The sequence below is a fragment of the Durio zibethinus genome, chromosome 11, assembly GCF_047325235.1.
Source record: "Durio zibethinus cultivar Kanyao isolate XHJ-2024 chromosome 11, ASM4732523v1, whole genome shotgun sequence".
NCBI lineage: Eukaryota > Viridiplantae > Streptophyta > Magnoliopsida > Malvales > Malvaceae > Durio > Durio zibethinus.
Window position 1 is genome coordinate 24,616,934 of NC_143172.1, and position 22,994 is coordinate 24,639,927.

The 22,994-nt window shown below is 30.1% G+C and overlaps 3 protein-coding genes across 4 annotated transcripts; 2 read left to right on the forward strand and 1 right to left on the reverse strand.

The window, feature by feature from the left end:
* The first annotated feature begins 1,676 nt into the window (after positions 1 to 1,676).
* LOC111291102 (uncharacterized) lies at positions 1,677 to 7,625 on the forward strand. Of its 2 annotated transcripts, XM_089768383.1 has the most exons (5): positions 1,677 to 2,096; positions 2,623 to 2,687; positions 3,351 to 3,671; positions 4,399 to 5,212; positions 5,353 to 7,625. In XM_089768383.1, exons 3-5 carry the CDS (start codon positions 3,423 to 3,425, stop codon positions 7,362 to 7,364), a joined length of 3,075 nt encoding a protein of 1,024 aa, XP_089624509.1. In that variant the 5' UTR covers positions 1,677 to 2,096; positions 2,623 to 2,687; positions 3,351 to 3,422; the 3' UTR covers positions 7,365 to 7,625. The 2 variants fall into 2 exon arrangements, with proteins under 2 accessions (XP_089624509.1, XP_022738420.2); XM_022882685.2 differs by lacking the exon at positions 2,623 to 2,687 and having other exon boundaries at positions 1,728 to 2,096.
* A 540-nt stretch (positions 7,626 to 8,165) lies between these two features.
* Positions 8,166 to 11,352, reverse strand: LOC111290874 (flavin-containing monooxygenase FMO GS-OX-like 9). Its single transcript, XM_022882376.2, has 7 exons — positions 10,699 to 11,352; positions 10,549 to 10,619; positions 10,309 to 10,467; positions 10,088 to 10,170; positions 9,229 to 9,364; positions 8,687 to 8,860; positions 8,166 to 8,589 (listed from the first exon to the last, which is right to left on the reverse strand). Exons 1-7 carry the CDS (start codon positions 11,249 to 11,251, stop codon positions 8,401 to 8,403), a joined length of 1,365 nt encoding a protein of 454 aa, XP_022738111.2. The 5' UTR covers positions 11,252 to 11,352; the 3' UTR covers positions 8,166 to 8,400.
* Positions 11,353 to 19,658: 8,306 nt separating this feature from the next.
* Positions 19,659 to 21,697, forward strand: LOC111291361 (uncharacterized). Its single transcript, XM_022883037.2, has 2 exons — positions 19,659 to 19,891; positions 20,417 to 21,697. The coding sequence occupies exon 2, from the start codon at positions 20,485 to 20,487 to the stop codon at positions 21,295 to 21,297; it is 813 nt and encodes a 270-aa protein (XP_022738772.2). The 5' UTR covers positions 19,659 to 19,891; positions 20,417 to 20,484; the 3' UTR covers positions 21,298 to 21,697.
* The last annotated feature ends 1,297 nt before the right edge of the window (positions 21,698 to 22,994 follow it).

A 22,994-nucleotide genomic window follows, 5' to 3' on the forward strand; every position in this document is an offset into this window, starting at 1 on the left:
CTCTAAATCCCCATTTTGTCTAGCGAAATTAAAAGACTTTCTACTATAAAATTAAAAATTTTTTTGAATTAATATCATAAATAATTTTTAAATTATAATATATTATTTAATGGTCAAAATATGTCATAATTTTTTGTATTTTTTTATATTTAAAAATTTAATCCTTTTAATATTATTTAAAAGAATTTAATTATTATAATATTATTTTTTAATAAATTTTAGTTTAATCGTTAACAATGCACAAGGATTAAATTTCTTAAAAAATAATCTTATAAGAACTAAATATTTTACAAATAATATTATAAGGATTAAAATTTTTAAATAATATTATACGGACTAAATTCTTAAAAATTGAAAAGTATAGGGATCTATGACATATTTTAATCAATACTTAATATGATAATTAAATTAAAAAAAATTAATATAATATCTGAATTATGAATATGTAACTAATATGATATTTATTTTTAATATTGTTAGTTTTAAATTATGATATGTGACGGATAAATAATTCTTAGGTCATAGTACAAAAAATTATAATAAGATAAGATAATATTATGAATATGATTATATTAAATAATATCATTTTATCTTATATTTGATGTATGTAATGATTAAGATAGAATAATTTATTTATTGATTAAAATTATTCTTCTTCAAAATTTATATAATTTAAATTATTAATGTAATTTTTAAGGGTATAATAGGACATGTAAGTTTAATTCAATGAATTAAAAATAATCTCTTATTTTTTTAAATGATAGAGTTATCTTATCGATACCTGATATCTAATCATTTTAATAATTCAATCTTTTTATTTAAATGTATAACAAATATGTGATAGGATGATTAATATTTTATCCTTTAATAAATTTTATGTGTCAAACGTAGCCTTAAAGTATCTAATTAGCTAATATATTTATAATTCATATACTATATTAGAGATTTTTAAAATTTAAATATTATATTAAATATTTCATTATAATTCAAGATCATTTATAACATTAATCTTTAATTTTTTTTAATATATTCTACAAGGATTCATGTTTGATTTTTTAATTTGATGGAGTTTAAAAATTTTATTGACAATAAATAATATATGATTTTAAAATTCGATTTTTATATGATATTTTAATATTTTATCAACATATTTATAAGATTAACATGTAATTTTTTATTTATTAATTTTTTAAATTTTAATATAATTTAAATTTTAATCCAAATAACTCATCCAACATCATTAAAAAATATATTTTCGTAATATTTACAAATTTATCATTTAAACATAATCCAAAAATGGAAATGTCCTCTAATGTAATAAAAACGAAATATTAGGGTTCTTTTTGGATTTAAGAAAAATCTGAAATTTCCCGTAATCTTCCCATAATCTGTACGCTTATTACTTAAAAATTGAAGGGGGGCCCTACTGCTGACCAGTGTTAAAATCGATTTTTAATAAATAAAATACTAATATAAAATATTGATTACTAAGTTATATTTAAAAAGGTCGATTAAAATATTCAAAATTCGGAAAAATCAAGGCCGTTTAACTCTAAAAAAAACAGCAAAATTATTTTCTGAAAAAAATTGAAAATTTAAATTCTTTTTGTACAAAAGAAAACAAAAATGGAGGAGAGAATCTAGACTTTAGGGACCCACCGAGCCAAATTTTTCTCAAACTTACACAAAAAAAAAGGTTCCAAAAGGCCATGAAATGAGATATGAACGAGAGAAAAAGCAAATGTGTACATTTTTTTAAAATTTTTTTGACAACTTTCATGTATCTTCTCATGCAAAATTTTTTTTTTGTGGGCTTCGTTTGTTTGTGTCTGATTTTTCTCTTTTTTTCTCTCTCAAAATCTTCCTAGAAAACGTGGATCCAGCAGATCCAAAAATCGCCATTTTTAGCTACTTTACATGGAGTTTCAGAAATACCCACTTCATTTTTCCTTTTCTTTGAGAGAATCTTCCTCTTATCTTCTCTGTATCTGATCCTTGTCTAAAACCTTTCTCAAAGGATACCCACGATGGTTTTCCTTCTACTTTGCAGAAAACCAAGTCCATGAGCTCAAAAAAGTTGTTTTTATTATTTTAAGGTAAGGTTAAAAAGATCACTCTTTTAATGGCTTTGATGGGTTCTCTTCTTCTTCTTCTGTTTTTTTTTTTTTTTTTTTTGAGTTTTAATAAATTTTTAGTTGCTTATATTTGGATAGTGTTTTTATCGCGTAGACAATGAAGATATCGAATGGGTTTCAAATTTAATTTTGGTTTTTCATTTATGCTTTAAATTTTATTACCTTGATTGGGTTATTATTAATGTGGAAGATGTAGATACGTTTTTTTTTCTCCTGAATTGTGGGATTTATGGATTGAAGGGTATCTGATGCTGGCGCCTTTCTGTTCTTTTTTTTTTTTTTTTTAATTTTAGTTGAATTTGTGGTGGTTTAGTGACATATGGCAGATTTTTTATTTACATGAAAATAAATCTCAATTTATCATTTTCTAATTTCATTGATCATTGATCATAGATTTTTTTTTGATTAATTTACAACTGATTTAAAGCTTAATATAATTATTAGTATGAAACCTGATAATTGTTTTAACTCATATTTGTATTTGTAGTTTCCTGATTTGAAGGTACATTTTGTTGGTTCATTATGAACGCAGCGTAGGGGTTGATTAAATTGGTTAGGCATCTTTCACATATAATTCTATGATTTTGTTCTAATGAGAGGGTGAGGTTGGGATTTGGGACTTACTTTAATAGTATTGGTTTCATTTGGGTTTTGAATTTTCTTTGGTTTTTACATTTGAATGTGTTTTGCAATGTGGTGCATTTCTTCTTGTGAAAACTTCTAGTATGACATTTGATAGTGTTTTGCACTGTCATTGTTAATAGTATTCTAATACTGTTACAGCATGGTGCTATCATGAATGTGATGTTAGACATTTTGAAAATTTGTATCCAGAAATAGTATGATGGCTATGGTACATGCGCATTTGGTTGTTTTGAATTATATCGTGTTGCAATTGCTTTTTCAAGTAATTCTTGATGCTAGGTATTGTCAGAATATATTTTAAAATGCAACCAAATCAGTGGATATGCAGAGGTTCTGATAAGGTTTCCTTATGGCCTTCCATTCTGAACGTTTTAACTGAACACAAATATTATCCGAGCGACCATGGAGGATGTGGACAATGACTTTTTGATTAATATCAGTTATCATATATTAAATACTTTTGTTAAGCTCTTATAGTTGATGTGTTCCTTGTCAAAGGGAGAAACAGATTAAAAAAAGGATCAATAGGTTTTCTAATGTGTATTTAAACTTTTCCTTGCCTTTATGCAGGTTGCTTTTGTCTTGGTACAGGCTCAGTTTAAATCTATTGTATTAGCAATTGAGATTTGTGCTCAAACTTTCATGACAATGCTAGGAATGCAAGCAGACGTACAGCACAAGAGCCACTTCCCAGGGTGTTATACTGCTTGGGACCTCAATTTGGATGCCAATGGCGCTGTATGGCCCACAGATAATAATGTTGGTAAAATCTTAAGGAATAGACAGTACTATAATGGTACTTGGCCACTGTCTTCGGATTCCAATATGTTTTACAACAAGGGTTTACTAAAGCAGACAATGCTCAAGCATGAAGCAGAATTTAGGGATCAGGTATTTCTCTCAAGATAAACTTCTTATGTCTCGTGACCCCGGTATTCTGATGTATAGCAGGAGTAAAATCCTGTTCTATGTGCTTAAATACAATACTCTATCTCCTAAGTAAAAACTTTGGTTACTGTATACACCTTATTAGATGGAGTTTGAATACCTATGGAGAGTTCTATATCTTTAAGTTGATTATTTAATTGTCATTTGAAAAGGAAGAAAGATAGAAGTTTCAACTAGGATGAGAGAAAGGTTATTTGGAAATCCTCATTAGTAGGTTTCGGGATCTATAGATTTATGATGCACTGGGCAAATTAAGCAAACATACACTACGGCTTATCATGTAATGCATAAAGAGATAATTTGCATATGAAGGGCCCCATTCACCAGGAGGTTGTGACGTAACTGTAGTATCTTAGTCCTAATTCTGGAGACTACTAATTATGTCTCCTTGGATCTTTGCCAGTGATGTATGTCCTAGCGTTGTGTTTATTTTAGAAGTGAGTCTTGTTGATTGGTACATATACAAATCATCCTAGTGATCCTTAATCTGAAACCATAACATGATTTAAATACAACCTGGTTGTATTTTTGGCCTCATTTTTGTTTATCTAGATCTTTTCTCCATTTGTAATCCCTTCAATCAGGGATTTTTGGTTCAACTAAATTTGATATCATTGATAACATATTATTATTCCTGCAATTAATGTATCTGCTATGTGTTTTATTTTAGATCCGTGAACTCCATCAGCTTTACAGGAGACAGAAGGAATTAATGGAAGAAATGAAAAAGAACAACTTATATAAACATCGTTGCAGTATGGAGAGCTTACAATCAAATCATGTTTTATCTCCAAAGTCATCTACTTATGTACAAATACCACACCACATTTCCACCTCTATTAACTTTGTGCATTGTCAGCCCTCTAATTCAGAAGCTAAAGGTAGCATTTTGCCTTTGCAATTATATGATGGAAATAGAGGGCAAGCAGGTCTTGATCCTACTCGTATTGAAAGCTCTTCAAAGGCCTCTAAGTTCACAGAGTCCAATTGCAAAAAGTTTGGCAAAAAGATCTTGGATCTTGAACTACCAGCTGATGATTACTTTGATAGTGAAGAAGAGGGGTTTTCAGAAGTGAAAATGGCACCTGAAGTGACTGATATAGCAGCTAATTCTCTAAAGAAAATTCCTGAGGTTAGAGATAGGGGAGATAATGGCAGTGGTTGCAACATTGTTTTCCCTGAAGGGAATTTTATTCCTAGTTCCATTTCTTCGAAGAAAAAAGTTATGGCTGATTTAAATATTCCTGTCGAACTTGAGGAAGATATAATTCCTGAGTTCAGTAACTTTCAGGATCCTGTTATTGGCCACAGTGAAACTTTATTACAGGATCCCTCTGGAAAATCAGATTTGAACTTTCATGTTCTGTCCGAAGAAGTAATTCCAAATAGCCAGATCATGCAGGGCCCAGAAGCGCACTTGGAAGCTTCGCACCTGGATAAACACAAAATGCAAAGAGCACACGGACCTTGTAATGATAAAGCTGGTAAGGATGCTATATGATCTATAATTAAGCTATCAGCCTTTACTGGCCAATATATATATATAGCAGTCCCCAAATCATTCATTTTGTAGAACTTATTACTGCTGCTGATGATTTTACATGGTTCATAACTCTGTTTTTAGGGCAAGGCAGAAATGATTCGAATTCTTTCCCGCAAGATTTCTATACTGAAAAATTATCAATTGAGCTCATTAACAGTGAGAAAGCTGGAGATTGTGCAATACCCCATGGTTTGGATGAGACTGATGGAAACCAATGCAATGAAAATTTACAGCATGTTGCAAGAGACAACTCTGCTAGTAACCATAAAGCAGTTGCTACTTCAGACATGTGCAGCTCATCTCAGATTGCCCCTTTGGCTGATATGATGAACTCAGAGTCATCCTCTATTTCATCTTGGAGTCATGCCTTCAAGCAGAGCCCTATAGAAGTTCAAGCACTTTCATGTCTTCAGGGGAGAAGTTCTAAATCCTTTACCTCAAGCCCTGGGCTCCCTGGAAATGAGCTTTGTCAAGGCAAAAATTTGTTATCTAGCCCAAAGTTGTGTAGTGCTACCTTACTGCAGGCCAGCTGGTTGAGTGATTTCCAGCTGGAGGGTCAGCCACCATCTACAAGTTCTCTTTCACTGAACTGCAATAATGACAATGACTTTGCATTTGAGCATAGTCCTGTAAAATACTCCAAGGATTTCGAGTGTCTAAGGTCCATAAAAAGTTTGGATCTCAATAGTGTCTTGCCTAGTTTCTCCAACAATATGGCTGGTTCACAAGTTGCCTCTCATATACATGGTGAAAATATACTTCAAAGTTCTACTGCCTGTTCGATTGCTGAAACTCAAGAACATGATAGAAAATCTGGTGAAAGGAGATACTTATCAATCCCACTGGAATCTACCCTTGAACAAGCTAATTCCTTGTGTGTCCATGATGCTGGTTTGGAGAAGGTGGAGGCAAGCAACTCCCTAGATTTTAAGACGATGCCTGGATTTCACATGTACAACAAGCCTTCTATTGCCAATTGCCAGTGCTCATCACATGCATCCCCTTTCAGAAACCATCCCAGCTCTTGTGCAAAAGAAGACATCAAAGACAAAGAAAAAGATAGGATACCTGATATGAACTTGGAATTTGATCATGTGTCTGATAGAGAAAAACAACTAGATAAAACTGAGTCGGTTGCAAAAAGTGAACCTTGTGAAAAGTTTCCAGGTTATGGAGTAATTGACCTGAATTCTTGCTTATCTATGAATGAATCTCTGCTAATGCCTTCACATTCAATAGAAATAGATTTGGAGCCACCTGCAAGTCCAGAAAACAAGGATTGTTCACCTCCTAGAGGGGAATCTGATGAAAACCAGCTTGAGACACCTCTGCTATCTTCAGGACAAGACAATGGGGATCTGCAAGAGACACTAGTTTGGAATGCAGTGGAGGCTATAATTTCCATTTCATCATCTGAGATCCAGACTTGTCTAGAAAGGACCAGTTGTGAACCTTTTAAAGCTTCTAATTCCCTCTATTGGTTTGCAAGGGTAGCTTCTTCAGTAGTGGATGATCCAGGAAGCGAATTTGGAGTTAACATAGGTGTTAAGGATTGTGGTGATCATGAGGAGTATCCATCTGATGGAATTGATTACTTTGAGGCCATGACATTGAACCTAACAGAGATAAAGGTAGAAGAGTCTTGGTGTAAAAGCAATGGCCAAAAAGAGGAAGAACCAAATGCAATTTTTTTGACAAACCAGCCCAAGAGGGGCCGAACAAGGAGGGGAAGACAGCAGAGGAAGGACTTTCGAAGTGAAATTCTTCCAAGCCTTGCCTCTCTTTCAAGGTATGAGGTCACTGAGGATCTTCAGATGATAGGAGGGCTAATGGAAGCCGCTGGCGCTCAGTGGCAAAGTGGTTCTTCAGGAATTGCTAGTAGAAGTGGATACACAAAAGGGAGGCGACGGTCAAATCCCCGTGCTTCCAATGTAATGGAGAGCACGATGAACATGTTGCTGAAGCAGCAGTCTGGTACTAGTGAAGTGGGTATCCAGCAGAGAAGACTAATAGAGTGGGGGAAGATAACAAGAAGACCTCGGGGGCCAAGATGTCCATCAAGTAATCCTCGGCTTATATTAGGCAAGGTATAGAAAGAGTAACTTGAAAGACTTTTGGGGTTAGCTAACAGCGAGTCATTTGATTATCATGTACATGTCAACTTAAATATGGCATACCAATTATTACATCGTATAGGAGAATAGAAGTCCATTTTCAACTTTCAATGGCTTTTGGTCTTGGTACTGTCAAGTGAATGATGGAATGTGAATATGCTCTTTTGAACCCTAGATTTTGTTCAAAACTTAATTGAAAATCAACAATATAGCAATATATTTTGTGTATTGAAGCCTCTAGATTTGAAATTTCCTCTTGAACTCTGGAATGCTTTCTCGGGAGATCCTGTCAGGATGCCAATTACTTGAACAGAATCTGCTTAATTTAATCTCTTTGTCATTGTCTAAGATAGGTCTAGCCTTGAGAAAAGAATGGCAAACAGCTTCATGCAGCTATGGTTGGTCAGGGAAGATCAACCAACTAGCCTAGGAAATCTATGGAAATTTTTCAAAAGGGAAGTAAAATAGGTTTCACTGTATGAAGATTTCTCAGTTGCTCCACAAGATTTAGGTTTGATTTTGGGAAAATTGAAGAGTAGAAAATCATAGGATTAGTTGGTATTGTTTTCTTCATTTGTTGAAAGACAGAACAAGCAGCCAAGTCTACCTAGATAAAGTAATTATGAGATTATATAATAAAAAAATAGAATAATTATGAGATTATATTTACAATTACAATCACGATTAAAGAATTTTCAATATATATAACATGATTATTATATTTAGTACAATAAATCAATAAATAAATTGAAATTTAATACGTATATCTCGACAAGAATTGAATCAAATCCACTTCCGATAATTTTGTGATGCATTTTTCTATGACTTTTGAAAGCAAAAAATAATACAATTTTTGCTTACAAATTGAAAGAAAGATATACATATTTAACCAATAAACCTTCACCAATCACCATACAATACAACAAAATGCACATTTCTTGACAAGCAAAGCCTTAGAACTTAGGTTCAAAATAAAAACAAGATGAAGAAGATTAAAGCAAAATAAACAGCAAAATTAAGGGTGAGGCCCAAGTTGAGTGAAATGAGGGCTTTGGAGAGCTTCTTGGAGCAACTCATCATCATCCCATGAATCCCTGTAAGTCTCCAAGTTGGCAATAGAGTTTACTATGGATGACATGCAAAGTTGTTTCCTCCATTCTTCCAAATGTGGAGATTCGCTATAATCTGCATATTTATCACAATACTGCAAACCCCAAAACAGTACAATTCTTAATTAATATTTTATAATTAGCTTAAATCTCAAACTACTAATATATTTTTTTGCGTCAGTAATAAATTACCTGGAAATCAGCAAGGTCGTGTGTGTTATACTTTGGAATACCAGCAAGTTCCCTAGAGTGATAAAACTCCTTAATGGACTGCATCATGTCATCCCATGATGGCAACCTTCTTTTCCCTGAAAGCACTTGTGCTATCCATTTTGCTTGTGACTCAAAGAAAGGGAACCCTATCAGCTGCACCCTCTCCCTCATTAATAAATCAACCAAAGAAACAAATTAAAAAAAAAAAAATCTTACAAGAATGTTATAAACTTTCAAATTTCACAATTTTTTTTTTTAAAAATTAATTTTGACGAAGAACTTATTATTAAATCAAATGCTTAAGCAAAAATTTTGGAAAAAATTATATATATATATATATATTGATGTAATTTACTCAATATATACAATATATAATTCGTAGTTGGTCAAAAAAACTACTACTTCTAGAATAAAAGAAGAATGCTTAAAGGCATATCAAAGTACCATAATAATAAAAGTAAAAGTAAAAGTATGAATGTTGGAATAAGTAAGTAGAATTGGGAGAATGGAAAGATGTGCACCTTTCTTGGAATGCCTACAAAGGAGAGGGATGGAGCAAGTGATGGAGGGAAAGTGTGCTCAAAAAGAGGTCCCACTCTGTTATCATCAATAACTACTATTCCTTTGGTGTCAAGAAATGGCAATGTGTATGAATACCTGCAAATATTGTATAATTTGAGATTATTTGAATTTTGATTTTTGAAATTAATATTTCAACATTTTATTAATAAACTATACGACTGTTAATTTATAAAAAAAATTATAGTTGTGATGATGATCAGATTAATGGAAAACTTTAGTTTATTGTTGAGCAAGTTGGTTAAGCAAGATTTGAGGGCAGGGATGGGAAAGTAGGGTCCCAGGAAGATTCTTTTGATTTTTCATAATAATCATCCAATCAGACAGACAGGCTTTTGAAATGGAAAACCTAATGGTTGCTTGGGGATGAATAAAATAAGGTCAATCTTCTTTCCTTTTTCTATGGTCTTTCTTCCACTTTTAGTGTTCTTTTGGAAACTTCAGTTCACTTTGTCTGTTTCATCATTGGTCAGTTGGGACACAAAAGCTTTTCAATTAACTTGTGTTGGCACTGCCTCAATCCAACCTAAATTCTCGCAAACTATTAGCATATCAATTAATTTGTGTTTATCAGCAACTACGTGATATATTAATAAAATGTTGAACTTGTAATTTTAATAATTTAAAATCAAATTTTGACAAATTCAAATAAAAAAATTGTGTTTGAAAGTCTTGCAACAAGATTTTGATCTTTTTTTTTGAAAAAAAAAATGGGAATCTCAACTCAAGTCTCAAAATTTTATTCTTTTTGACCATTCATTTTGCTTGTATAATCTTTGATTAGTTTACTTGGTACATTACCCTGTGCAATATATGATAGTGTCAGCTATGACACAAGAGCCATCCCCAAATTGAACCATCCCATCTTCATGAAGGCACTCTATCTGCAAACAAAAATAAGCTTCCATTCAAACCTACTTTTCCAATATATCTAATACTCAGCCTTTTTTCTTCTATTAACATTCAATTCTGTTGAGCTGAAATCAATGAATTCAAGCTTTGTGCTAAGCTGACAGTTATACCTGTGAATGAAGATGCAAGTTCTGATGCTTGGAAATGACTTTGGATAAACCCTCAGTAATATCAAGGGATCTGGCACTCATGTAAACTTCCTTTGCCACTTCCACAATCTCCATTGATATATCTTGCCCACTTTGGGAGCTCCCAACAATCACCACCACCTGATAAAATAAAAAAAAATCACCAAACTGATTGCCATTTTGAGATCTGAAAAGAATTTTAGTTTCTTGTATTTGTATTACCTCATTTCGAAATGGCTCTGGAACTCTGTAAATGTGACTATGCATTTGCTTCCTTTTCCATGATTCCATTCCTACACCATCAACAAAATAATTAATCATGAAGGAAATTCATGAATGGAAAATTAACAAAGAGAATAAATTAAACAGTACCTTTAATTGAGGGCAATCTAGGATGAGAGTAATGACCAGTGGCTACAACCACAGCATCAAAAACCTCTTCCACCACTTTCTCAGTATTCTTTTCTTTGCTCTTCACGACCCATTTTAGATCTTTCCCAAACTCACCATAATCCAACATTCCCACATACTCAACCCTTGTGTTAAACCTTATCATATCTTCCAACTCAAACCACTCACAAAAATCTTTTAGGTACAACCAAAGTTCCTTATGACCTGGAAATCTCCTCATGTCCCTACCTTTCTTCACCAAAAATGGGAAATCACTGTATCCCATGATCTCCCTAGGGGATGCAGTCCTTAGAGAGTCATAAATGCTACTATGTACACTTAGAAATTTGTTCTTTCCTAAAGCGTCTTCACTCTCTACATTAGGCTCATACAACCACTGGCCACCGACATCATGGTTTTGCTCCAAAACCACCACAGTGTGACCTTCCTTCCTCAGCTCCCTCGCCGCCACCAGCCCTGACGGTCCGGCACCGATAACACACACATTCTTCGAGTGCCCCCCATCAGAAACCATGGTTGTTCACTGCCGGATTATGGCAAAGAGGTTGGTATGCAACAAAAATATGTGGTTGCACAAACTTTTTTGTAGGGTGAATGATACGAATTTGTTATGAGCTATGTCCTTGTTTGTGGGCCTTTTATAGTAAACATTATTCACGCAAACTTAGGAAGCTAAACATTAGAAAATGTAAAAACATATATAAAATGAAAAAAAAAAAAAAAGAAAGAAAGAATGAAAGAAAGCAGATAATAATGTTGAGATAGGGACGGTTTGCTAGCTAGGAGACACACGTGACGAATCAAAATCATGTTTTCGGCTTTCTCTAGCTTTTAACTAAGATTATAGCTTTTACTTTCAAAAGTGATTCAAACATTATGATTTTTTGCTTGAAGAAATCCCTTTTGGTTTACCACATAAAAAGAAAGATGTCTTTGGTATAAATTTATTAATGAAGTTTAATTTAATTTATTTATATAATTATTTTTAAAATTTAATTTTGAATAAATTTGAAATTCAAATATAAATATTTATAACATTTTTTTTATAATCTCAGTTTATGATTTTTTTAATAAAAAAATTATTATTATAACAAATTACATTTTTTTTCTTTTTTCCCTTAAATTTTTTTATTATATAATTTAAAAAAATCTTAATATAATATTCAATACACTAATAAAATTTTTGAATTTATATAATTGACAAGTGATCATTTAATGATTATATTATTTGTTAATTTACTTAATAACTATAAAAAATTTTCTAAAGTTATAAATGTTAAATGGTTGGGTGGGTGATTTTAATTTAATCGTACTTATTGCCAAATGCTAAGGCCTAAGCTGGCACATTTATCTCCATGCATGAAATTGGACCAGCCATAAGTGAGTCAGATTTATTAGGAAAGTTGGGCCATGGGATCTAAGGTGACCTTCAATTTTTCTTACCCAGAGCATCGTTTCTTTCGCATATATTAAAGATGTCTCCAGCGGCTTACCGCTTACCATTATAAGTGAGAAAACGGTGGGGCAGGCCATGCTAGTAGATTTAATACTTCGCACATTTATATTATACAAAATATTAATATTAATATTATATTTTATATAAAAATTATATATTATAATTTATAATAATATAAAAATATAATATATATTTTTAATTTTATTAAATTTATATATAATAATTATTAAATTTTAAATTATGTTATTTTTATATTTTATTTTTGTTATGTTATTGTATCATATTTTATATTATTATTAAGATTTTTAGCTGAATTGATAAAGGTATGGCCCATGATGAGTGATCATAAATTGACACATGACATAGCCTAGCAACGATTGATTTTTTTTTATTTGATTCTCACCCATCACATCTTCATTTCTTTAAATTAAGTAATGAATAATAAGTAACATCTCTATTTTTTTCGTATAATATACTCATTAATATATTTTTTAATTACCAAAGTTCATATCATTTGATTCAAAGTAGGTTATATTCCCCAAAGCTCTTTTTAAAAAAAATAAATTCTTTTAATTAAAAAAATTAAAATATTTTAAATTAAATCACGTGAATATAAATATTTAAGTCGAATCACATTAATTATATATCTAACTTTGTTTTATCATTTTAACAATTATGACATTAAAATAATAAATTTATAAAAAATAACAATTAAAATATTATTATATCATAATCGATTCTGCTTATTATGTTTTGGACCATACCCGACACGTCTTATAAAATAACTGAGTCATAAGCTATGTTGGATTAAAGGATTAAAAATCCGAATCATATCTAACACAAGCTATACGATAGATGAATTATGTCGACACGATCCAACTAAGATCGAATCCAATTATGAACCGTGTCGAGTTGACTCATCTTACTCATTTTGCCAACTCTACTTATCATATAAGGTTATGACAAGTCATTCGCCCCAGAATTATATAGCCGAGGGCGAATTCAACTAGTTTACTATTTTCTTATCATAATAAAAGGTAAAAGTCTGTTTTGACCCTTCTTTTATTATGAAATTTATACATTAATATGATAAATTTGTTTAATTTTTTAAGTACTAAATCTCATTATTAACTTGATTCTCTTCAAATTTTTAGTTTTATAATATAATATTTTATTTCTTTAAATAAAATGTTTTCTTATTTTCATCAGTTTGATAAATATATTAATATTAATTATTGTGTCAACTACATTTACTTTTTTTTCATATATATTTATATATCCACCAAATGAAAATTTATTGACTAAAAAACAATTTATACTAGACTTTAATTCAAATTCAAAATTATAATATGAAACTTAAATTAAGGATAATTTATATTATTTATTCTTTTAAAATTTTATTTAATTACAAAAATGATAAATATAATAAAATTACTATAAAAAGTTGACATGAGCTTGACTTAATATGTGAATTAAATAAAAAAAAGTCAATAATCATAACCTAAGTAATACAAAAGGCGATTCAAACTTGAAAATGATTTACAATAGTTAAATGATTTTAATCTAAAATGATTTAAATTTAAAAAAAAAAATTAATTTGAATGGATTCAAAATTTCACGTACTGAGTCGACCCGGATCCAAAATTTCTGAACCCAAGTTACATACCTAGCTGCGGTCCTAATTAATTTTTGCTTGAAAAACTAGCCATTGCTTAAGCTTAAAGCCAATGAATAATCTAAAGTACCTTGAAAGGAATATGATTGTAAATTACTAAAATATCACATAATAAGATAAAAGATCAGGTTAAAAGGATATTAAATTAAAATTTTCCAAAAGTAAGAAATATGCATTTGAAATTACTAAAATATCCCATGATAAGATAAAATCTTTTGAAGGGCATTTTTTTCTTTAAAAGGGTATTGAATTAAATTTTTCAAAAAATCATAAAAAAACAAAAACTAATTATTACAAGTATTATAAAAATAAAAAATGAAAAAAAAATCAAGGAGCAAATTAGAGTTAACAATTGCAAATATAAAAAAAAATAAAAAATAACAAAAACTATAAAATCAATGTAACAAACCGCCCATTATATCATAGATTGGCAAAAAAAAAAAAAAGCACATATGATAAAAATTTTAAAAATAATAAATATTAACTAACAAACTATACAAGAAACACAAGATTATTTTGTCTTATCATATTAAAAAATATTTAGGATAATAATAAACAATAGTAAAAATAAAAAATTCCTTTAATTTTGCTCTATTTTTTGTATTTTATAATTTATGATTAAATAGTTTATAGGTTTCAAAAATAAAATGAAATAACAATACCCCCTGTATAGCACAACAAGCCAACAACTAAAGCATTATCCATTAAATATTAAATTTAAATATGTATTTTTTCTTTTTTAACCTTGTTATTACCATGGTAATTCATAAATGCAACAAAACATATTTTGTTGCATTTAAAATTGGTCATTTATTATATATAAAATAATAGAAAATTGTGATTTTAAAAAATTTATGCATTTTTAAAAAATTGTGATTACAAAAAGTACATATATTACAAAACATTAAAAAAATGTTCTTTAATATTAGCAAAAAAATTTGTTATGTATCCTATCTATTAACGTGAGTATCATTTTAATTAATTTGAGTATGAAATGGAATGGTACTGATTTTGTTTTTTTAGAAGGGTGGAATAGCTTATTTTAACAAGTTGAGTGCTACATCTATCCAAGTAACAATATATATAATTATTAATAATGAATTTTAAAATGATAACTTCTAGATGAAAGGATTGTGTCTTTGATATTTGACATTATAAAATAAACTTCTTTTAATTTAAAAATCAAATAATTGGTAAGGTACCTTGTATTATTGTAGACTTCTTGATTCATGTGACCTATTTTTAAACCTAAACATCCCTCAATTACTATTTGGAAATTAATTAGCTTATCTTGACATACAAAATTAGCAAGTGTTGTGAACAAATCAAAGTTAGCTTAGTTATAATTTTTAATAACAAGAAGAACGATAAATTTGATTTTATATCTCATAATTTTGAGGTTGATTGTACGAAAAAACAAAAATGAAAATCATGTTAGATCGTAATTATTATTATAGTAATACATGTATTCAACAAAAAATTTTATTACTTTTAAAATTGGTCATTAAATATATATAAAATAATGGAAAATTGTAACATATAAAGATTATAAAAATCAAGTTGTTTTTTTTTTTTTTTTAAATTAAAGTTGTCAAAGTTTGAACATGATTATTAAAATTAAAAGTCAAATATTCTATCAACATATTACAAAGATTTTGGCAATCAAGTTGCTTTTTGATTTTGCATTTTTATAGACATTAACTTACCTTATAATATTAATGTATGTATACCTTGTATATCTTCTTATTAAATAATTGAATTCGAATATGCTTTCTTCAAAATAAAAAATATATATGCAATATGTAATGAGAAACACATAAGTAAATACTATAGGTTTAATTTGAGATCATACTTATTATTGTACGAAACTTTCACCCAATGAATGTTTACCAATTTATCATAAACAAATGATGATGATATATGCGAATATTACATGTTATTATTATTATTATTATTATTATTATTATTATTATTATTATTATCAATGATGCTAATTTTTAAATATTTCAAAGGAAGACTTTTCATTTATTGGTAATAATAATAATAATTTATTTTAAATAAATGACTAATGTCCTTATTACTACAAAGTGAGCATTGCGTTTAGATAGAAATTTTTTTTTTAATTTGAATTAAAATATTTTAAAATATATTATTTCAAAATGTAAGCATTTGTAATTATTTTGTATGGATACATATTTCTTAGAAGAAAATTTAATTTAATGGAAATTGATAAAATAAAAAAATAATTATAAAAAAAGAATAATGATATAAAAGATAAAAAAATATATGTAAAATTACAATATGGGTATCATTATATGTGTAAAAATATATAAATATTAATAAATATTAAAATTAAATAAAATGATATATTATTTTTTGAGTTTCTATTTTACAATGGTTTATGTGATTGCGAAGTATAGTAAGAAGAGATTTGGAAGAATTTAAAAAAATCACCTCTTTAAATTAAATTTCAAAAGGAAATTTAAACTACTCAAATCTTCTCTTGAAAATCCTCTTAAAATTTGAAATTCTCCTTTTTTTTATTAAAATAAATAAATTCACTTTTAAACTTTTGACAAATTCGAAATAAAATCTTTCTTTCAAAATTTCCATCAAATAAAAAAAAATTAAAACAAAGGAGAGAGACAAAGAGATAGAGTTAAAATGATGGGTTTTGTTTTGTCTCAATGCAAGGTAGGCCCCCAGATCTGGGATGCCCCCTTCTTGAAGCCAAGGAAACATGAACAATCATGGAACACATTTTTTTTTTTTTTTGGCTATCATTAGAAATTTTAACTACAAATAGTCAAGCTAGCTAGCTCTCTTACCCTATTTCCTTCCTCCTCCTCTTTTTTTTTGTTTTGTTTTTGTTGCTTGTAACCCACAACAAGTAAAACTAGAAAAATATTACAATAAAAAGACAAACAAAACAAAATCAGATTAGATTTTTAATGTCTTTTTAATAAAAATATAACTTTGAGAAGAAGGGATCTCTTATTCATTTCCCTGTTCTTTGTCCTTTCCATTCTACCAACAATTCGTTAAGGAGTAGCAGTTCATTTAAAAATCTTATTGGAGGCACTGGCTCTCGTTGCATCGATACGTGCATCTTATGATTGAACTTTAATTTATTCATTTATTAATAAAACAGCGATGTGAAACTTGCACGATAACTCTCATTATCGATCATGATCTTAAAAAATAAAATAAAATAAGACCTCAAAATATCTTAGATCTAAACCTTTGTCTCCCCCCAAAAGATTATCCTAAATTACAAACAAAATTTACACACTTATTGTATTGTTGGCTTAATCAATCACATAGTTTAAGTTAATCTCTACATTTATGATCATTAGGATTATGAAGGATTAATTAAAGCAAATAGTTAAGTAGTACTTAGAGTGCAAATCATAGAGTTGTGTGCATTAAGACACACGTAGGAAGTCATTATAACATATATTTTGTGTTTTTTTGCGTGGTCAAAAGTGGAGTGATCAAACATCTCCCTAGAGACCAGCAAAAATTTGGTACAGGATTACAAGAAAAGAGAAAATTATTAGGTACCAAATCTTTCAACTACCAAAATCATGTTGGGGGAAAGCTTAAAATAAAGTTAAACAGAGATTGCTTTTCTTTTCCCATGCTTAATGGCTTCTTCATGAAAAGAAAAGTTTTGCTAACAACTTCTTTGCAGCATTATATACTATTATTTTAATGTTAAAGGTGAATGGTGTCTAAGCTATGTTTAATAATTTAAATCTATTAGCTATTGCATGTTTTAATTGCCTCGAGAAACAAATTTAGAGGTTCAGTTTCTTAAAAAAAAATTTCATTCGTTAAAAGATAAATTTTGACTTTAATTTAGATCTAATTATGAATCGAGTTATGCATCTTACTTACGAATCTGATTTTTTTAAAAAATTTTTTTACTAGAAGTAACAGAAATTTAATTTTAGAATTGAAAAGGGACAAAATCTGAAAATATCTTTGATTGTATTATTAAAAAAAAAAAAAAATTCTATCTTAGGTATTTGTTCCATATATATGTCTGCATGCATGGAAAATACAAGCTGTAATTGTTTCAAGTGCACTGCATCTTTTGAGTATTCTTACAGGCAGGAGTAAGTTTTGTATTTAGTATGTTACTTTACGGTTGGTGTATACCATTCAAACATGGGATATTACAGCTTCTAATTTCTCTCCATTATTAGATCTTGCTTTCTTCGCACTTGATAGCAATGGAAGCATGTACTTGAGAGGAAGATGAATTGAAATTTAATTCAAACAGTTGTCAATCTCCATTTAATTGATATAAAACTCAATATTTCTGTGTTAAAAAGTACATAATTAACAACGAAAATATTAGCCGTCGCGTGATCTGTTAGCGAAAATAGATTAACGCATGAAAGTAACACCAAGGCTGCTTAAGCATTTAGCAATTGCGTACGTCTTCTTTCTCAAGTCTCAATTAGATAGGAATCATTAATTGGATTTTCCACCAGTATTTATCCAAGAAACCGTCCACCTATTACTGGCTCGGCCGCTGCCCAAGTCCGGTCCTAGCCAGCTACACAAGAACTTGATAGGAATTGAAGGCTAGGCAAAACTTAATCCTGCTTGCGTTAGGCGTACACCATCAATCTTCCAAAAGAGGTGTTTTATCCATCTTATTAATTGTGGATTACTATGATCACTTGATCAGTTATGTCAAACTATTATTTTTTTTTTTTTTTTTAATTTTTATAGTATTGTCAAGGAATCTTGATTAGGCTAAAGTTTGAACCTAATCTCCTCTCCAAACGATTTTAAAGACGTGACATACTTTCCCTCATTTGCTTACTATATTTAAAGTATTACTCTTAAAATATTATCTCAAAAATTATTTTTACGAGTAAATTTGACGATTTATATATATATATATATATCATATAAAATAATAATAATTCATACATTCATATATGTTTTATATGCAAATTATATATTATAATTCATATAAAAATATATAATATATTTTTAATTTTATTAAATTTATATATTATTTTTAATAAAATTTTAAATAATAATATTTATTTTTTTTTTATCATTTTTATGTCTTTTAAATTATCAACCCTACTTTAAGAGTACAGAAAGATGGTTGTAGAAACCAAAACAAAAATCACTTCAAGTTTGGACTTGAATCCAGCCTGAATTGTTTGTTTTTTTGTTTTTAACTCAACTTGGATTGGGCTGAGCCAATTAGTTTTCAAGTCGGGCCTTGAAACTTGAAAATGGTCTGAAGAAGTTAAGCATAAAAGCCCTTACAAAATATAAATTCACCGGTTGTTGAATCCAATATCAACAAAATTGTGAAATATAATGATATGATAGACAAATATGGTATGGATGTTTATGATGATTTTGTAGTAATAACTGATGTAGAATCATTTAATGCATTTGTACGAGTCAAGTGCTAAAACTTCAGTTAAGGGTATTTTATAAAAAATAATATAAAATTTTGAATACATATACTTTTATTTTTGAAAAAATAACTATCCACAAAGAAATTACCCAACATTTTTTTTTTCAAAAAATATATATATATATTTTCATCCACGTGATCGGCACGCCCAATTATAATGTCGTATTATTAATGCATCATATGGGTCATTCATCATTGAGGTTTGGATTAAGATTGAAGACGATGGCCCATAGATAAGATACTATTGAATGAAGATCCTGACGTTAATGGCATTCCATGCCAAGTACCAACCCTTTTTTTTATCTATTCTTTTTTATGGATAGTTAATACCTAGAACGAAATGATAAATGAGGAAAATTCAGACACGTTTACGGTGTTTGATTGCGTCATCTGTCATTCAAAAGAAAGCCGAGACAGAAGAGTACACAAACACAAACACACACACACAGTGCATGTAATCACTCATCTGTCAGATCCTCCTTTGTTCGCTTCTTTTCTAAACACATTCCCGACTCTCTCCCAAATCCCAAAGGCAAAAGGAAATAAATTTTTTTTTTCTTTTCTGGTAAGTTTAATTCTTCTGTTTTCTTCTTTTTCCTAGTGTTTTGTTAATTCTTTTTTTATGGGTATTGATTTGTTTCTTCAAAAAGTTAATCTAAGAAAGAGTGAGGAAAGGAAGAAACTTGGTGGGTTTTGATCAAGTAATTGGACTGAAATTGATTCTTGTAGTTTTAGTAATTTTTTAAAAGAAGAAAAATCCATGGATTTAGAGAAAATGGATGTTGATAATGTAAATAAAATTTGGGGAAGAATGGAAATAATGGCTCCAATTTTGCATGATGATGAATAAAATCCAGTTATCTTGGTGGGTTTTACTGTTTATGCAGTTGTTTTAGGGGACAATTGGAGAAATGTCCCATTTCAAGTAATTCAAAATGCCATTGCTTTTCACCATTGCTAGAGTTCAATATGCACAGAATTCTCTGCCATTACAACATAGATTAATTATCTGATTTTAGGGAATTTGAACTTAGATTCAGCAGTAACGGGCAATTGCTGCTTTTTGCCATTTTTATGGTCAATATTTCAGGTTTAAAATCCTTGGCCAAGTTCACTTGAACAAGTATCTTCTGTAAAGCCACTAATCTCACATTCGCCATGTGGAACTTTGCTTCAAAGATCTTTACTGGAGCCAGAGGGTTGAAGACTGATTCGTTGAAACCAAGTCAGGTTTCTTCAGAATGTTCAGATGATGATACTTCTTTGAACAACTGTGGAGAGGAAAGATTGGAATGCCCCATATGCTGGGAATCCTTCAATATTGTAGAGAATGTACCCTATGTTTTATGGTGTGGCCATACTTTATGTAAAAATTGCGTCTTAGGGCTGCAACGGGCTTTTGTGAAATTCCCTACATTACCAATCCATCTTCCATTCTTTGTCTCTTGCCCATGGTGTAATCTATTCTCTTTGAGGCTAGTCTACAAGGGGAATGTCAAGTTTCCCAGCAAGAACTACTTTCTCCTCTGGATGGTTGAGAGCAGGAATGGTGATAGGTCAAAGTCTCATTCTTCCTTTCATGGGGCTCATTCACCTGCCTGTTCTACAAATAGAGCAATAGATCGGGGAAATCAGCTTAGACGTGTGAACAACAGGCGAGCTTCGAGTGCTACTCATCATTCAGAACATTCAGACTCCAGCTCTAGTGAAGGCCGCCTGATCACTAACTATTTCAGCGTTGAAAGACTCCGATCATCACTCCATAAGTCCTTGGTTTTCTTTTTGCACTTAACAGCTAAGTTCCCTTTGATTGTCATATTTCTGCTGATGGTCTTATATGCCATACCTGCCAGTGCAGCCATTTTGGCCCTTTACATTCTTATCACCTTTGTATTTGCTGTCCCTTCTTTTCTTGTTTTATACTCTGCCTTTCCCAGTGTAGATTGGCTGGTTAGGGAAATCATCAGTTAAACTGCCCATGATATTCCCTTCTTATGCCATAAAATCTTGTAGCATGGGATTGCTCCATATGAATCCATCATGCAATTCGACAACTTCTCCATGTTAGATGCCATGAACCATGTATTTCAAACTCTGTCATGAAAATTTATCTTTCAGATCAGTTGAGTTCATTTTGGCATCTTTCTTAGTGCAATGGATGTGTGGATGGTCAAGTACCTGCCAGCATGATCCATGAAGTGCAGCGGCAATAAAGATCCTCCAAAGAATCAATAGAATCCACTCTTCTCCTGCTAAAGATGTTAAAAATCTATTGTATATAAATGGAACATTTGCTCCCTTTCTATGAATTAACCTTGTTATGCATGTAAATTTTTACTGTCCAATTTGAATATTGAACTATTGATATATATGATAGTTGCCTTAAACTTCTTTACCCTTCCCTAGCAATCGTTTTCAGGGCCTAACATCAGTTGCTGCCGACAGGGAGTCGATGAGCTGCAAGTCTTTATTTGCAGCTCCTGCATTGTTGGTCCATGATAGAAAATCAAAGATGTGGGATGATAGTCTTAGCCTTGTCCGATTCTACTATCATTGATCATTGTGGTGCCTTTGATAGTTGGTTTAGCTTTACCAGCTTGAAAGAGATGTGTTATGATACTTTATTTTAACCAGTACTTATATATTCCAATTGAATATAAAACCATGAATGATGAGATGGTGGCCAAACAAAGCCAGGAAAGAAATTCAAAAATTTTTGAGAAGGCAGCTTGTTGAGGTATCCAATTCCCTTTTTCCAGTCTCAGTTCTCACTTGAGAGAGAATCATTAACACTGCAAATGAAATGGTCACACACCAAATTATAATCCCCATGAGGAGTCATTAGCGATGGTTGAAAATTCCCATAAATGCCAATGACATTAGTGAACCAGTTATTAAGGAGGATAGAGATTTTTGGACCTGAGTCTTAAGTTTAAAGGATAACCAAGTAACCTTTAAGATATAACATTCAACAGATATGGAGATATGAACTTCAAATTTTAATATCGATAACTTTCTTTTTTTTTTTTTTAGTTTTAAGTTACGATTTTTCTTGTTTGAGAAAAGAAGTTAGTTCTGATACAAAGCCCAGCAAATGAATTTTGCAAAAAATAAAAATAAATTGAACAAATAGATAGTTTATTGGAAGAAAGAAGTGTTTTGACAAAATATGTAGGATCTTTACCATGGTATAGATTGCTAGTTTGGGAACCCTAATCCTTATTTTGTAAACAATTAGCACAACCATCTTTCTCCTTAATCTATAACTCCCTTTAGTGAAGAGTTGATTAAGATAGTAATTGGTTGTGTGATGCCATTATTGCAATTGAATGAAATCACCCAAACCTGCTTTTTCGTCCCTTCCTCCTCTGCCTTACTCATGCTTGCTACACTTTCATGTTAAGGCCGGAAGGAACCGGGAAAAGTCTCTAAAAATTAGGGTCGATAATTTAACCCGTCATTAATGGATTTCGATCCAACATGATTTTATGGGTCGATTTTTTTTTTTTTAAAATTCAAGTTTCGAGTCGAGTCAAATAAGATTATAAAGTAATTGAGTTTGGGTTGAGTTCGGATTTTTGACAAATCCGACCCGATATTATATAAAAAATATTTTTTAATTAATTATTAAATTATATATATTTATATAATGATATTTTTAAATATTT